The sequence below is a fragment of the Balaenoptera ricei genome, chromosome 18 (genome assembly GCF_028023285.1).
Source record: "Balaenoptera ricei isolate mBalRic1 chromosome 18, mBalRic1.hap2, whole genome shotgun sequence".
Classification (NCBI taxonomy): Eukaryota; Metazoa; Chordata; class Mammalia; order Artiodactyla; family Balaenopteridae; genus Balaenoptera; species Balaenoptera ricei.
The window spans coordinates 24734074-24752508 of NC_082656.1; the positions used below are offsets into that span (position 1 = coordinate 24734074).

Here is an 18435-nt window from a genome sequence, read left to right on the forward strand (position 1 = left end):
AGTTCCACTGTGATTAGCACTATGCATGCTAGTGTCTAAGGATTGGTCTGTCAGTCCGCAGTGGCTGAATAAGGGAATTCTGAATCCATCACAGCTCCAGATAATGCAAAGAAAACAAAGATATGAGGAAAATCTTACCGTAAGAGAAATAAACATTTTCAAGTACAGAAAGTTTTACAGAACTAATACATTGTCACTTTAGCTTAAAAGAAATTCAGAACTCAGTTTTGCTGTTAATAAAACCCGTACATACATCGAAGTCAACAAACACAACTTGATAGTTATACACTTGTAAAAATTCAATCTAAGCTTAATAATCAATCAATCTATGTTATAACAACCTGGTTCCTAACATTAAAAAACCCAGTCCAGTGCTGCTGCATATCAAGTTCTGAGAAGCTAAAGACAGAATCAATTCTGGTTATGTACATTTCCTGCATTTCTCCACCTTAAAAAAAATACCTGAAGAAACTTCAGGAAAATTTATTTTAAGGCCTGCTCTATTTCTTTATCTTAAATTGAGAAAAACCAAAGCTTACACAGTGTAACCTTGAAATATTTAAATAGATTTTGGTATTTTTCTTAAAAAGCAATAAAATAATTTCTCTACTGTAATTGTAATTCAAATTAATGTAAGGGCCCTTATTCCTTGTCTCCTGGTGGGTGCTATGTCTTCTATACTTTGTGCAGCTTCCAGAACAGTCAGTGCTCAAGAAAAAAGAAAATGTAACAGAGCAAAACCAAAGCCTCCAACAAAAAATGATTTACTCTAGGGTTACAAAATCTGCTAATGGAAGAACCAAAAATTCACACACACATACCCTCACATACAAAACACAATCCTGGTCCTCTACTCAAGTCAACTCGCAGTTACTAAAGACAAGTAGTAGAAAATGCAGAGCCCAGAAAGACCGTATCAGAGGACTTTACAAAACAGTGCAGGTACACTTTACTGGGGAAGGGATTCAGGGGAGGGTCCCATTTTTTTCTAGAAAAAGCTTATCTTTGCTAAAGTGGGGTGTTTTTTTCCCCAAAATCCCAACAGTGAAAATAATTATTGGGCTTCTCTAAATGCATTTCCAAATTAACATTAAGTTTTAAAATTTCAACATGTTTTGCACCTTTATTTTCATTTATAGGATAAGTTGGGGACCCAAAAGAGTGAAAAAGAAATAAAAATTCTTACTGCACAATCTTTATAGACATTTTATTTTAAAGCACCTTTTTAATGTTAACAGTGGGTTTCTAACAAGAAAAGAGTAAAATAAAAGAGGGCACCAACCACTAGCAAGGTAAAGTTCTCCTTTCCATACACACACACACACACACACTCACACACACACACACACACACACACACACACACACACACTTGCTTTCATGCCAGAACAATTGGTAACATTAGCAAATAATGTCATTTGATGAAAGGCTAGGGAAACTACCACTTACGATATTTATAGAAACCTAAACTACTCATGTTTCTAAGAAATTAAATAACTTGGGGGATTCAAAAAGCTACCAATAGCTGAACTATGAAAATAAAATTGACCCTTAAAAATAGGACAAAAGATGTCAGAAAAAAAATTAGCCTCGATGCTATTTTTTGATGTGAGATTTGTTATTAATAGGATACCATTTGCTTGCAAAGGAGCAAAATATAACTCCCTATCCCTGTCGCCCACCCTCAGCCACCTCAGTGCAATTTCTAGCAGCACTATTTGGACGCAAAAAGAATGCTGTTAGTCAATGTCCCTGAAAGCCTTCAAATACATGTTCTTAGGGTCTTAACACACTACACATGTGTATAGAAGAATAAACAAAGATAATATTTGAGAGATTACAAAAGTTTGAACTATATATACCATGTGATGACACAACACACTTTAAAAGCTATATTTACCTTCCTCCCAATTCACTTTAAATGTTAATATTCACTATTCAAATTTTACCCTATGCATCTTAATCTGTTCCTTCCTCTCTCAAAACAAATAATAAAATATACTGGTTTGGAGTTTGTTCTATGCATTTTCCAAGAGCCAATCAAACAGGGACTCGGATCTCTCCTCGCTGGACGTCTTCTCCATCGCCTCACAGTATTTAAGCACAGCCTGCAGGAGGTCTCCCACTTTCCAACCTTTTTCTTGTAATCGTTTTGAAAGCTAGTAAGAAAGAAAGGTAAGTCCAACATCAGATAATACTAAGAATCCTGGTGTTTGCAGTAAAATACTGTTTCCCAGTTGTAACAAGGTCTTCTCCCCTAAACCACCACTCTTTACACAAATTAAACATTTTTCCTTCCTGGCTTTTATAAGTACTCTCCTCCACAGAATGCCACTTTGGGATTGCTGGAGCCAGAATCCCACAAACCTCACCCAGCAGATATACGCCTTCTGTGTGGGCGTAGAGAGGCTACATTTCTACAGGAAATTCTTAACCTAACTAAATACATCTGCCATACCCTCAATTAGGAACATAAAATAATAAAGACAATGTCAAGTTTAATAAAAGGATGTGGATTTTCCTTCCACAACATATAGTGTGTTTTTTTCCCTGGAATACGCACTCTAGCCTCAACGGAAACATGGCTTTCTAAGTTACAAAATGTTAATGTTTCCAAAAAAAAAAAAACCAAAAAAGTAAATAAATATTAAATACTATGGCGATCATTTTGCAATATATACCAATATCGAATCATTATGTTGTACACCTGAAACTAATATATATATAGTTATATATCAGTTATAGCTCTTTATTTTAAAAGTAAATAAATGCACGTTTAAATAAACTATCACCACCAATCAGAACACGTCTTCACTCATTTTTTTTCTACTTAGTTCTGTAAAAACTAATTTTTTGTAATATAAATATGCTTAACCTTTTTAAAAATAGCTTTACTGCAATATAATTCACATACCATACAATCACCCATTTAAAATATACCAGTCAATGGTTTTCATTATATTCACAGAGTTGAATGCAACATCATCACAATCAATATTAGGACACTTTTATCACACCAAAAAAAAAGCCCTACCTGTTAATAATCACTCTCCACTCCTCCAAACCCCCTCAACTCTAGACAATCACTAATCTACTTTCAGTCGATAGACTTGCCTATTTTGGCCATTTCATTTTAATGGAATCATAAAATATATGGTCTTCTGTGACCTGGCTTCTTTCATTTAGCATAATGATTTCAAGTTTCCTCCATGGTACAGCATATCTCTACTTCATTCCTTTTTATTGACAGATAATATTCCACTGCATGGATATGCCACATTTTATTCATCCATTCATCGGTTAATGGACAATTAGGATATTTCCACTTTTGGCCTATTATAACACTGCCATGGACATATGTTTTCATTCCTCTTGGGTATATACCTGGGAGTAGAATTGCTGGGTCATATGATAACGCTGTGTTTAACTTTTTGAGGAACCGCAAGAATGTTTTCTTAGGTTACGAGGTGATGAGGTTCCCTTACACCAGCACCATTACACTCAGCTCTGCCTAAGGACTTCCTTAGCCCTCAGTTCATCCAAGACTAAATGACTTGAAAATGTTTGCCTCCCTAAGGTCAGTTCTAATACTTCCCCTACCCATTCTTTCTCCTTGACAATTCACGTCCTGAGCATCCCTTTCTGTCTTATTTTCTGCTTCTGCCTCAAAACAGAAATCTATACTGGAAAAATCCAAGAAGTATAAATAAAGACAACAAAATACCAAAAAAATTTTTTACATAATATCTTTTGAACATACTTCTTTCAACAGTATCTTTGTAAATTCTGAAGCAGGAATCAAGAGTAACTTGATTATTCCTTTTTTGTTATTACTGATTATCTTATATTGGTAATTCTTTGGACTACTCTATATTACATAGTAAGATTAAACCAAAGTTCTGATAAGGAAAATTCCTGGACAAAAACCTTAAGACTGTAAACTAAAAATCTTGACTGATAAGGTAGTTGGGGACTTCCCTGGTGGCACAGTGATTAAGAATCCACCTGCCAATGCAGGGGACATGGGTTTGATCCCTGGTCTGGAAAGATCCCACATGCCGCGGAACAACTAAGCCCATGCGCCACAACTACTGAGCCTGCGCTCTAGAGCCCGTGAGCCACAACTACTGACACCCACGCGCCTAGAGCCTGTGCTCCGCAACAAGAAGCCTGCGCACTGCAACGAAGAGTAGCCCCTGCTCGCCGCAACTAGAGAAAGCCCGTGCACAGCAACAAAGAGCCAACACAGCCAAAAATAAATAAATATATAAATAAATAAATTTATAAAAAAAAAAAAGGTACTTGGCACACAGTAAGTTATCAATAAAAATATCCTATTAGTGCATCTAACCTGAATGTTCTATTATTAGAACCCTATTAAAAGCTCAAAGTGAACTACTGTCCCTTATTAAATGTTTAAATGTTTATTGGCTTTTACTTATGCCAGCTTCTCATACTAATGAAACTGGATTAACAGAAGAGACACACTAATTACTAGGCACAATCATGAATCAATTAAATACAAAGAATAACTCTATCTTTTCATATGAATACATGAAATGCTTATTTTTTTAAAAAGTTATTATCATATTAGTCATCAATTTTATACACATCAGTGTATACATGGCAATTCCAATCTCCCAACTCATCACACAATGACCTACACCCCCCCCCCCGCTGCTTTCCACGCTTGGTGTCCATATGTTTGTTCTCTACATCTGTGTCTCAATTTCTGCCCTGCAAACCGGTTCATCTGTACCATTTTTCTACATTCCACATATATGCATTAATATACGATATTTGTTTTTGTGTTTCTGACTTACTTCACTCTCTATGACAGTCTCTAGATCCATCCACGTCACTACAAATGACCCAATTTCGTTCCTTTTCATGGCTGAGTAATATTCCATTGTATATACGTACCACCTCTTCTTTATCCATTTGTCTGCTGATGGACACTTCGGTTGCTTCCATGACCTGGCTATTGTAAATAGTGCTGCAACGAACATTCGGGTGCATGTGTCTTTCTGAATTATGGTTTTCTCTGGGTATGTGCCTAGTGGGATTGCTGGGTCATATGGTAATACTATTTTTAGTTCTTTAAGGAAACTCCATACTGTTCTCCATAGTGGCTGTATCAATTTACATTCCCAGCAACAGTGCAAGAGGGTTCCCTTTTCTCCACACCCTCTCCAGCATTTGTTCTTTGTAGATTTTCTGATGATGCCCATTCTAACTGGTGTGAGGTGATACCTCATTGTAGTTTTGATTTGCATTTCTCTAATAATTAGTGATGTTGAGCAGCTTTTCATGTGCTTCTTGGCCACCTGTATGTCTGCCTTGGAGAAATGTCTATTTAGGTCTTCTGCCCATTTTTGGATCGGGTTGTTTGTTTTTTTAATATTGAGCTGCATGAGCTGTTTATATATTTTGGAGATTAATCCTTTGTCCATTGATTCGTTTGCAAATATTTTCTCCCATTCTGAGGGTTGTCTTTTGGTCTTGATTATGGTTTCCTTTGTTGTGCAAAAGCTTTTAAGTTTCATTAGGTCCCATTTGTTTGTTTTTGTTTTAATTTCCATTACTCTAGGAGGGGGATCAAAAAAGATCTTCCTGTGATTTATGTCAAAGAGTGTTCTTCCTATGTATTCCTCTAAGAGTTTTATAGTGCCCGGTCTTACATTTAGGTCTCGAATCCATTTTGAGTTTATTTTTGTGTATGGTGCTAGGGAGTGTTCTAATTTCATTCTTTTACATGTAGCTGTCCAGTTTTCCCAGCACCACTTATTGAAGAGACTGTCTTTTCTCCATTGTATATCCTTGCCTCCTTTGTCATAGATTAGTTGACCATAGGTGCGTGGGTTTATCTCTGGGCTTTCTATCCTGTTCCATTGATCTATATTTCTGTTTTTGTGCCAGTACCATATTGTCTTGATTACTGTAGCTTTGTAGTATAGTCTGAAGTCGGGAGTCTGATTCCTCCAGCTCCGTTTTTTTCCCTCCAGACTGCTTTGGCTATTCGGGGTCTTTTGTGTCTCCATACAAATTTTAAGATGTTTTGTTCTAGTTCTGTAAAAAATAGCATTGGTAATTTGATAGGGATTGCATTGAATCTGTAAATTGCTTTGGGTAGTATAGTCATTTTCACAATATTGATTCTTCCAATCCAAGAACATGGTATATCTCTCCATCTGTTGGTATCATCTTTCTTTCATCAGTGTCTTATAGTTTTCTGCATACAGGTCTTTTGTTTCCTTAGGTAGGTTTATTCCTAGGTATTTTATTCTTTTTGTTGCAATGGTAAATGGGAGTGTTTCCTTAATTTCTCTTTCAGATTTTTCATCATTAGTGTATAGGAATGCAAGAGATTTCTGTGCATTAATTTTGTATCCTGCAACTTTACCAAATTCATTGATTACCGCTAGTAGTTTTCTGGTGGCATGTTTAGGATTCTCTATGTATAGTATCATATAATCTGCAAACAGTGACAGTTTTACTTCTTCTTTTCCAATTTCTATTCCTTTTCTTCCCTGATTGCCGTGGCTAGGACTTCCAAAACTATGTTGAATACTAGTGGTGAGAGTGGACATCCTTGTCTTGTTCCTGATCTTAGAGGAAATGCTTTCAGTTTTTCACCACTGAGAATGATGTTTGCTGTGGGTTTGTCGTATATGGCCCTTATTATGTTGAAGTAGGTTCCCTCTATGCCCACTTTCTGGAGAGTTTTTATCATAAATCGGTGTTGAATTTTGTCAAAAGCCTTTTCTGCATCTATTGAGATGATGATATGGTTTTCATCCTTCAATTTGTTAATATGGTGTATCACATTGATGGACTTGCATATACTGAAGAATCCTTGCACCCCTGGGATAAATCCCACTTGATCATGGTGTATGATCCTTTTAATGTGTTGTTGGATTCTGATTGCTAGTATTTTGTTGAGGATTTCTGCATCTATATTCATCAATGATACTGGTATGCAATTTTCTTTTTTTGTAGTATCTTTGTCTGGTTTTGGTATCAGGGTGATGGTGGCCTCACAGAATGAGTTTGGGAGTGTTCCTTCCTCTGCAACTTTTTGGAAGAGTTTGAGAAGGATGGGTTTTAGCTCTTCTCTAAATGTTTGATAGAATTCACCTGTGAAGCCATCTGGTCCTGGACTTTTGTTTGTTGGAAGATTTTTAATCAGTTTCAGTTTCATTACTTGTGATTGGTCTATTCATATTTTCTGTTTCTTCCTGGTTCAGTCATGGAAGGTTATACCTTTCTAAGAAATTGTCCATTTCTTCCAGGTTGTCCATTTTATCGTCATAGAGTTGCTTGCAGTAGTCTCTTTGGATACTCTCTAGTTCTTCGGTGCCTGTTGTAACTTCTCCTTTTTCATTTCTAATTTTATTGATTTGAGTTCTCTCCCTCTTTTTCTTGATGAGTCTGGCTAATGGTTTATCAATTTTGTTTATCTTCTCAAAGAACCAGCTTTTAGTTTTATTGATCTTTGCTATTGTTTTCTTTGTTTCTATTTCATTTATTTCTGCTTTTACCTTTATAGTTTCTTTCCTTCTGCTGACTTTGGGTTTTGTTTGTTCTTCTTTCTCTAGTTCCTTTAGGTGAAACGTTAGATTGTTTATTTGAGATTTTTCTTGTTTCGTGAAGTAGGCTTGTATAGCTATAAACTTCCCTCTAAGAACTGCTTTTGCTGCATCCCATAGGTTTTGGATCGTCATGTTCTCATTGTCATTTCTCTCCAGGTATTTCTTTATTTTCTCTTTGATTTCTTCATTGATCTCTTGGTTATTTAGTAACATATTGTTTAGCCTCCATGTGTTTTTGTTTTTTACGTTTTTTTTCCCTGTAATTGATTTCTAATCTCATAGCGTTGTGGTCAGAAAAGATGCTTGATATGATTTCAATTTTCTTAAATTTACTGAGGCTTGATTTGTGACCCAAGATGTGCTGTATCATGGAGAATGATCTGTGCGCACTTGAGAAAAAAGTGTAATCTGCTGTTTTTGGATGGAATGTCCTATAAATATCAATTAAATCTATCTGGTCTATTGTGTCATTTAAAGCTTGTGTTTCCTTATTAATTTTCTGTTTGGATGATCTGTCCATTGGTGTAAGTGAGGTGTTAAAGTCCCCCACTATTATTGTGTTGCTGTCGATTTCCTCTTTTAGAGCTGTTAGCAGTTGCCTTATGTATTGAGGTGCCCCTATGTTGGGTGCATATCTATTTACAATTTTTATATCTTCTTCTTGGGTTGATCCCTTGACCATTACGTAGTATCCTTCCTTGTCTCTTGTAGCATTCTTTATTTTAAAGTCTATTTTATCTGATATAAGTATTGCTACTCCAGCTTTCTTTTGATTTCCATTTGCATGGAATATCTTTTTCCATCCCCTCACTTTCAGTCTGTATGTGTCCCTAGGTCTGAAGTGGGTCTCTTGTAGACAGCATATATATGGGTCTTGTTTTTGTATCCATTCAGCGAGCCTGTGTCTTTTGGTTGGAGCATTTAATCCATTCACGTTTAAGGTAATTATCGATGTGTATGTTCCTATGACCATTTTCTTAATTGTTTTGGGTTTGTTTTTGTAGGTCCTTTTCTTTTCTTGTGTTTCCCACTTAGAGAAGTTCCTTTAGCATTTGTTATAGAGCTGGTTTCATGGTGCTGAATTCCCTTACCTTTTGCTTGTCTGTAAAGCTTTTGATTTCTCCTTCGAATCTGAATGAGATCCTTGCTGGGTAGAGTAATCTTGGTTGTAGGTTCTTCCCTTTCATCACTTTAAGTATATCATGCCACTCCCTTCTGGCTTGTAGAGTTTGTGCTGAGAAATCAGTTGTTAACCTTATGGGAGTTCCCTTGTATGTTATTTGTCATTTTTCCCTTGCTGCTTTCAATAATTTTTCTTTGTCTTTAATTTTTGCCAATTTGATTACTATGTGTCTCAGCGTGTTTTTCCTTTGGTTTATCCTGTATGGGACTCGCTGTGCTTCCTGGACTTGGGTGGCTATTTCCTTTCCCATGTTAGGGAAGTTTTCGACTACAATCTCTTCAAATATTTTCTCTGGTCCTTTCTGTCTCTCTTCTCCTTCTGGGACCCCTTTAATGCGAATGTTGTTGCGTTTAATGTTGTCCCAGAGGTCTCTTAGGCTGTCTTCATTTCTTTTCATTCTTTTTTTTTTATTCTGTTCTGTGGCAGTAAATTCCACCATTCTGTCTTCCAGGTCACTTATCCGTTCTTCTGCCTCAGTTATTCTGCTACTGATTCCTTCTAGTGTAGTTTTCATTTCAGTTATTGAATTGTTCATCTCTGTTTGTTTGTTCTTTAATTCTTCTAGGTCTTTGTTAAATATTTCTTTCATCTTCTCGATCTTTGCCTCCATTCTTTTTCCGAGGGCCTGGATCATCTTCACTATCATTATTCTGAATTCTTTTTCTGGAAGGTTGCCTATCTCCACTTCATTTAGTTGTTTTTCTGGGGTTTTATCTTGTTCCTTCATCTGGTACATAGCCCTCTGCCTTTTCATCTTGTCTATCTTTCTGTGAATGTGGTTTTTGTTCCACAGGCTGCAGGACTGTAGTTCTTCTGCTGTCCGCCCTCTGGTGGATGAGGCTATCTAAGAGGCTTGTGCAAGCTTCCTGATGGGAGGGACTGGTGGTGGGTAGAGCTGGCTGTTGCTCTGGTGGTCAGAGCTCAGTAAAACTTTAATCCACTTGTCTGATGATGGGTGGGGCTGGGTTCCCTCCCTGTTGGTTGTTTGGCCTGAGGCGACCCAACACTGGAGCCTACCCAGGCTCTTTGGAGGGGCTAATGGCAGACTCTGGGAGGGCTCACACCAAGGAGTACTTCCCAGAACTTCTGCTGCCAGTAAGACCCTATTTCTAATATGGATTGATTCATTCAGTTCTACATCAGTGACCCAAGCATTACAGAGTGTAAAGACCATACATCATATGACTCATCCTTTCCATGGTTTATTTCCACAAACACTATCACTTGCCCAGAAATAACTATAATTTTGTAAATCTCTTATTTCCCCAAGTTCTTTATGATTGATTTCCTTCTTTCCAGTGCATTTGACCTGAAGTCATAGGTCCATCAATCGATGATAAGACAGAAAACTCATGAAATGCTTATTAAAGGCACCTAACTTTGAAAACTTTGGATGTGCCAGGCAGTAGATTAAGCATTTTTTTTTACAGTATTATATTTAATCCTCACAAACCTTTGCAAGGTAAATTCTATACTCATTTCCACGGTACAGATAAAGAAACTGAGACTGGTGAACTTACCCAAGGTTACACTGCTAGAGAGAGGCGGAGCTGATACCTGAGTCCAACCACTGGACTCTATTACCTGGGCATTTACCCACTTTCTATCAACCATGTGACACAGAACATCATATACCGTGTCCTCACAACCACCCTATAAGGTAGGTACTTACTTGTATAAACTCCTTCTTTGCAGAGTCATGAAAATAAAGTTCTGCAACTTCGGCCTCAGAGGCAACGAGCCACTGAAGAATAATCCTTAGCTGGGGGTCTACTGTGCATGGCTCCATGTCAACATTCGCAATTAGCAGAGTATTTCCATCTTGCTCTGAACCTAATATTTAAATTGAAACGATATGAAGTGAAACTCATCAATTCAACTCTCAGTGCTCTGCTTTCCAAGGACATATAAGCATTTTCCATTTCTTAAGAGTCCAAGGAATTCTGGAAAAAAATTCATCTTTTCTTAACTGCACCATAACATCAACTAAAGCATTACTTTGAAAAGGCAAAATAATGCTAAAACAAAGGAACAGCTTTGATCATTTGTGACAGCAGAAATGCAAAACTCTATTCTCAGGTATTGAATTCAAGAGCCAATTCCCAAATGCCATAATTTGTGTCAAAATATAATCTATAGGTAAAGCTGAAAAAAAATAAAACTGAAATGCTACAATTACAATCAAAATATAAATAAAACACAAATAAAAACCTCAAATAAATATATTAAATGGACTTTAAGAAAGCTTTCTGAACTAAGAGAAATAGCAGCAGCAGTGAACACTTGTATTGCACATATTACATCCTAAGTATTGTTTTAATCTCTTTACATATACAAACTCCTTTAATCCTCACAAGCACCCTGTGAGGAGGGAACTGCTATCATCTCATTTTACAGGTGAGGAATCTGAGGCATAGAGAGATCCAGAGTCTCACAGCCGGAAATGGCTGAGCCAGGATATAAACACAGGCGGTCTGGCTCCATGCTCTTAATCACTTCACTCTTTAGGCAAAATACAAAAAAAAAAAAAGTCATATGCAACCACTTACCTCCCAAAAGCTAAACCAGGGAATTTTCTGGTACACCCTTATTATAAATAAGACACTGTTCTCAAGTTTAAGTTTTAATGAAAATTATGATTTCAACATAAAAAAGATGAATCCCTGTTGACTACAAAACTAATGCCCGTGCACCAATATCGTGTGTTTAACACTGCTGCTTAGTGGTGGGCCTCCCACACAAGAGGCCAGCAGTGGGGCATGCTGGTAGACATGGCACCAATTTGCACCAGTAATGGACATTTGTTGGTCAATGTCCCTGATTCTTTTTTTTACAGTTTGCAGGGCATTCTAGACCACTACTAATCATTTTTAGGATTCGTATTGACCCCTAAAATTTTTCATTTAAAAAAATTGGTCCACACTATTCTCTTAACATAAATGTATTATCATTTCTCTCCTCTCTCCCCTCTGACTTTCAGTCAAAAATGGGTCTGGCAGACGATGGTACCAGACAAAGTCTTTGGGCCATTCTGTAAATTCTGCAGAGGTCATGGGGTTGAAATGTTCTCTGTACCACTGGATTTCCCAGTTCAGGGTTCCTGGTTGCCTGGCCTAAGAATGACTTGTCTTTGGGGAGGTTACTCAACCCTAGCAAAAAGAGAAAGAACTGACATCCTGCAATTACAAACAATAACAAAAAAAATGAAGTTTGTTGCCTTAGGATTTCCATAATTTTGAATCATTTATAAATATACATCAATCCATCTCCTAATTTACCAATTTCTAACTTAACAAATTTGAAAGTTAGCTACAATTTTCTATATAATGAGAGATGACTATAATCTCTAAAGCTGAGTAATGACATATCTACATATAATTAACCTCCCAGTTTATTCCTAGTGACAAAAACAATACTGAACAGCCTGTGACCAATGGTATCTAGTATTTATATCTTTGGAACCATGTTCATTAAAGGAAGAAACGAATATTTTCTTCCAATATATGTGTGAGTGTAAGACTGGAATTGAGGGAAGGAAGAATCTATTTTAAAATATCTTTTATTTTTACTTATTGATTTATGTAAGGTTGACAGCAAAACAAACTGACATGTGATATGATAATAAATTATATCTCATAATGTAAGAATTTTATATTTTGAAAAAGATAATTATATGAAGAGATTATCATGAATTTCTCTCTCAAATAATTGAATAATTCTTTTAAAGTAGTTCGGTCTTTACGCTGATGAGTACTTCCTTAGTTTAGCAATCAAATAACACAAACTGCTCAGCAAAGGATCTGACACTGGTTAGATTAGTCAAGAATACCTTGATTTGGAATATTTCCTCATCTTTCAATTCCTTTATTGTATTATCTGTACAATAAGAAATTTGGACAAGAACTTCTCTTGGGTCTACTCTAGTTACAAATTTGTGTAATTTTAATGGAAAACAATTTAAAAATAAATCAAAGTTTGTTCTAACGAATATTATTTCAAGTTACATTGAATAGTTTAAATGAATAATATTGTATTGAAGGGATCCCAAAAGACATTAATAACCAAAAGGGAAGGGAAAAAATACCATTGTGAAATGTAAAATGATTTTTTCTCAGTTATTACTAAAAGTCTTCAGTTAGTATTTCCCATTTAATCTGACTTCATATAGGTTATTATAAATGTCTTTTATTTTTGTATGTCTGTATTGCTTAATATTCCAAGTCTAGTAAAATCTTATGCAAATAAACCAATGAATTTAAACAAAACAAAACAAAAAAGAATACCCTGGTTTGTAATGTAAAAACCCTGATTTGTAACAACCCAGCGCCTATCTGATGAAAATGTACAAACACAAACATTAAAGACTTTTCTAAAGAACCTTATAAAAAAACATGCAAACACTTTGAAAAAACAAATTGTCAGTTAGTTACCTTCTACATCATCCTCATGCTCTTCATCTTTATCATCCGGCCCATCACTTATCGAATGAAGTAGCAGAAGCAGTTAAAAAAAAAAAAAAGCTTTAATTAATAATGGTACTAAAGACAATTCTTAAAACGTGGTAAAAAATGAATGATACAATATAACATATGATATTTTAAAAGGGGAGAAATGACAATAAAAAGGAAGCTTTGCTTCTCACATCATTTCATGTTAAAATCTGAACTGCAAATGATGCCTAAAGGTAAGTTATCAATAACTGAGAAGTTCTACCTAACCATGATATCTATACAGTGTCAAGTAATTACATAATAAAATTTAATTTAAAATAATTTGAAGCCAAAATATTCTAATTTGGTTTTAGATAACACAGCATCTGAATATTGCAGAATGCCATGAATAATTATTTATTAATGCTTCTGCTGATGCCATTTGTATTTTTTTTTAACATAGTAAAAACATTTGTTCTATACCTTTCTTATAAATAAAACTGCATACAAAAACAAAAAACCAAAACAAAACAACAGAAATCCTGTAGGAAGCAAGCTCTTTTTAATGAAACAGTAATTGGTAGAATGAAAAATAGCAAGCAGTGCAACACATGCATAGAATTAACACATTTTGCAATTAGATGTCAGTCACATCTTAGCATAGTTGAATTTTTTCATTAGATGTAAATTTATCAAGCAGAATCATGTCAAAATATAGGAGAAAAGCAGGTTGATACACATTGGCATTGTAACCCACATTCTTTTAAGAATATGACATCATGCATTAGTGGTGAAAGACTCATCAGTGTTTAGGTTTCTGGACTGGACCAACCTGTCTGATGTTGGAAAGGATAAATTGTCCTCATACAAATCTCCTTCTAAACCAAGACTGCTCCAGCTACTGCTGTTACCATTACTGCCAGAGGAAGAAAAGAACAGAGCTGAACTAGCAAATGAATGGTAAAGACGACCCTGGTTTTCCTTGGAACAGCATGCGTCAGTGGTAACTGCGGACATTCTGAAGCTGCCACGGTGGGTGCAGCATCTGTGGAGTTACGTAAAGACCATCGCTGCTACTGTACAAGGTATCTGACAGCTTCAGAGATTTGGGAGTTTTCTTACTTGTCCTCAAAAGTTCATGAAAATTATTCTAAATGTGTATTTATTTTACAGATAAAGACAATGACTTTTAATGAATGCATGAACTAAGAAGTTTCGCAATGAAATTACTGTCTATGGCAAAGCTTAGGATATAATTTGTAGAAAGCCAATGCTCTTCAGTTTGGATAAAGTTTAAAAACAAAAAAACCACAGGTTAACATTCTCTCAAGTCTTTAGATAGTGCAAACAGTGATGGGCCAGGGTGGTGATGGAGGATGGGGAAAGGGATGGGATGGCAGACACCAAAACACAGTCCCAAATAGACCTTTTCTAACTACTGGGAGAAAAGCTGTCTTCTGATTTTAAAATACTCTTATTATGTCAATTACCTTCATTTCATTAACTATGTATAATTCAGTAGGTGGCAAATAATATACATTTTCTTCAGAATATTGAATAACCAAGGTTTAATCAAGCATTACACTTGTCTGATCAGCCAGTCACTAACGCCACACAGACACCTTCTCACGCTACCTAATCAAAAGAAGAAAGCAGCTACGTTCTACAAGTGCGGCAAAGCGATACAACACAAAAAGCAACTGCGTTCAGAAACAAAACTGAATTCAGTTTTTCAGATTAAAATCTAAACATGCAATTTTAAAAAATTCTAATCATTAAAATAATTAGTAAGCACACATTAGTTTGCAGTGATAAGCAGCTATATTTCCCCATATTAGGCTAGACAATTATAAAAATTAATATTCACACAAACCAAAATTTTGGTTCTAAAAAATGAATTAAAATAAAATCATCTTTCATGCATCAGTAAATGTTGACAAGGTTACCAAAAAAGGGGATGATTATTTAAAAGTTCTAGTTTCCAGGCCATCTCAATAATTAACATATCCATATTAACTCTAGCACTATCAAACTGTCACAAACCATAATGCATTACAGAATAAAAGTTAAAACTGATCAGTGTCTTTTCGACCCTATGTTCAAACAAATATAGATCTATTATAAAACCATTAAACCAACCAGAATTTTTGCCCATGTAGTCTGTTGCCAGACAAACCAAAAATGAGAAAATATGGAAATACAGAATGGATAGAGAGCTATGAGCCGAAGAGAAAGAGAAAATTAATGATCTCAAACACCATATTTACTTCTATTAATAGAATGATTATCTAAGCACAGAAAAAAATTACAAAATTAAAATTCTGACCCATTTCCACACTAAAGCCATGTATCTTAAGTGAGGTCTCTGGATCTTAAGTGTGGTCTCTGAATCACTTGCTTTAAAATAATCGGAGGTACTTATCAAGCCTGCAGAATCTTGGGACCCTCCAATGACCCAGGGAATCTTCATCTCTGGGAGGCAAGCACACCACCAACCCTGGATGAGCCCCACTAAGTTTTTCTTTGTGCCTGAACCTTAAGGCCACACAGCATCATTAGTTCTTATTAATTCTATAGTCAATTAAAACCACAGGTGTTCTTCTGACAAAATGCTATCAAGTCAGGTTTTCCCCATCCTGAATTCAAATAATTAATTTTCTGAACCTAAATGCATTTACCTATGTTAAACATTATTAGTTTAGCCTCAGCCTGATTTAGTCTTTCTGAACCTTGGTTCTGTTAATGGGATTACCTTTTCATCTTTGTTTTGAGTCACTCACAAATACTAAGTGTTCTACATCACTAATAAAATAATGCTGAAGAGGAAGAACCAAGGACAGACCTTGGTAGGCGCCTCCCTCTTTTCGTCAAATTAGATAACATTCCATACCAAGTCGTTCAACCAGCTACAGTCCTCCTAATGCCACTAGCCTCTAACCCTTGTTCTCCCACTTTAACACCAGGATTCCGTAAGCAATGTCAACCCCCAACTGAAATTCTAGAAGCCTGCTTCTCAAAGATGAGAGAAGAATTTAAGTGTTCAATATTCTACTCTAAAGTTATGGGAAGGGCCAAATGATGATCTGTGATATTACCCCCACTTCCTGCTACCAGTTTTAAAGACTGCCTTTTTGGATTTAGATTTTGTAAAATACTGGTGGTTTACATCACATTTTAAGAAATTATGACAAAATAGATACTTTATAAAAATATTAAGACTTACTGGTTAATCCAAGCATCAAACAAAATACTCTGAGATGATGTGTTCTAACAGGTGAAAAGCCATTTAGGCCTTTACAGAGTTAAGCAGCTTCTCTGCTGTTCTAACAGGTGAAAAGCCATTTAGGCCTTTACAGAGTTAAGAATATAAGAAACAACTGTTATCATAATTAATAAAATATTCCAAAACTATTTTAATGAACAAAGTTAACTGAGAAAATGATATATGAAGTGACTTCTGCTGTACAAAACCACACTTTTATAATGAGTTTATGTATTTTCAGTCATTCAAGTATAAATGCTCAAGTTACAGTGTTCCTGAAAGGACAAGTAAGGAATCCTTCCCCCCAAAAGATACTACTTTCATGTCAAGAAAACTACAGGGCCATTTTGATGCCTTTTACAGATAACTGTTCTTTTTCCTATCCATTAGAGAAAAAAAAAAGTACCCTCTTTAAAGTGAGAAAGAAAACTTTTTCCTCAAAAATTCATGAGAAGTCCAAGTAAAGCTTTTTAAAGGGTATAGAATCAAATGTATGAAGTATTTTTCAAATCAACTATTGGCACATTCAAAGAAAATTAGCTCAGTTATTGTATTTAATAAATGTCAAAACCATTAGAAATATATTGTGAACAATAAAATACACTTTGAAAATAACAGATTTTCAAATTCAGAATTTTAAAATCAAACTCAATGTAAATTTATAGCTTACTTCTGAGGTCTGAGTACCTGAACTATGCAATTACATACAAAATCATAGTCACCTTTCACTTAGATGATGAAAACTACTGCTTTCATCCTGGTGTTCATCTTCAAAACTTAAATTGGACCAGCTACCAGTGCTGTCATCACCAATACTGAGATTCATCTGCTGGCTACCAAAAGACTCAGTTGACTGAAAGTCTTCTATTTCTTTTGGACTGGAAAAAAAAAAAAAAAAGGAAGGAAGAAAGAAACAAAGTCCAAAAGCATCAGATTCTGAATTATAGGTCTATCCATTTGATGATAAAGATGACAAAAACAAGAAGTGATATTCAGAGCTAGACCAGTGTCCATCTAACCTTTGGTTTGTGTCTGCTAATAAAGAGACTTGGCAGGAGAGCATACTAACTTCAAAGTTAGCTGAGGCACCTACACAACATCCCTAACTCACCTTGTTCATCTATTATGGATCCATCCCAAGCACACCATTTATTTAAATTCTCTTTAAAGCAGTTCATATTTTCAACTGGAACCTCTATGAAGGAGCACAAGTTCCTAAGTTTTTGTAAGACAGTATTTTATTTGTACCAAAAATTACCCCTTTTCTGGCTTAATTTAAGAACAAAAAAAAGTAGTTCAAGGAATTCTAGTACTGTCAAGCCTATAATCAAACTAGCCAAATCTCTTCAAGATTTTGAGCTTGGATCATAACCTCTCTCATTTTTTTCTCAATGAAAAGACATTTATATTTTTATTCCATCTTCACAAGAAATGTCATTCACTGTTCAATTACTGTATTTGTCCCTTCTACATTTTACTCTGGAGTAACAGTTTAAAGTGATATTTTAATTTTTTATTGAAGTATAGTTGATTTATGATATTAAATTAGTTTCAGGTGTACAACATAGTGATTCAATATTTTTGTAGATTACACTCCCTTTAAAGCTATTACAAAATAATGGTTATATTTGTTTCCCTGTGCTGTACAATTTATCCTTGTTGCTTGTTTTACACATAGTAGTTGGTATCTCTTAACCGCATACCCCTATCTCGCCCCACATTTTTAAACATGAAGAGGGAAAATGCTGATCTTCTGGTCAAAACCTTCTAGTGGCTTCTCGTCAATCAAAATAAGAGTCCAAATCCTTATAACATACATCAGGTGTGACAACCTCTCACAGCCTCCACTGGTCTCCTACTCTCCCTGGCTCCCTTGCTTTAGCCACACAAGCTTCTCTGAGGCTTCCACAACATGCACAGTCCCACTCCTTTGCCTGGAATCCTGTTCCGCCTGATTCCCACTTACCTT

General features: G+C 35.6%; 1 protein-coding gene across 2 annotated transcripts in view; it reads right to left on the reverse strand.

The window, feature by feature from the left end:
• Nucleotides 1-1193: 1193 nt before the first annotated feature.
• AKAP11 (A-kinase anchoring protein 11) overlaps nucleotides 1194-18435 on the reverse strand; it is a 49684-nt gene continuing 32442 nt past the window's right edge. Inside the window, exons 8-12 of one of the 2 annotated variants that reach the window (XM_059902744.1) lie at nucleotides 17189-17344; nucleotides 14037-14120; nucleotides 13205-13251; nucleotides 10447-10607; nucleotides 1194-2158 (exon numbers count right to left, since the gene is read on the reverse strand). In XM_059902744.1, the coding sequence (XP_059758727.1) occupies nucleotides 2018-2158; nucleotides 10447-10607; nucleotides 13205-13251; nucleotides 14037-14120; nucleotides 17189-17344 (589 nt within the window). In that variant the 3' untranslated portion in view covers nucleotides 1194-2017. The remainder of the gene's footprint in view (nucleotides 2159-10446; nucleotides 10608-13204; nucleotides 13252-14036; nucleotides 14121-17188; nucleotides 17345-18435) is intronic. The other variant, XM_059902745.1, reaches the window with a different exon arrangement.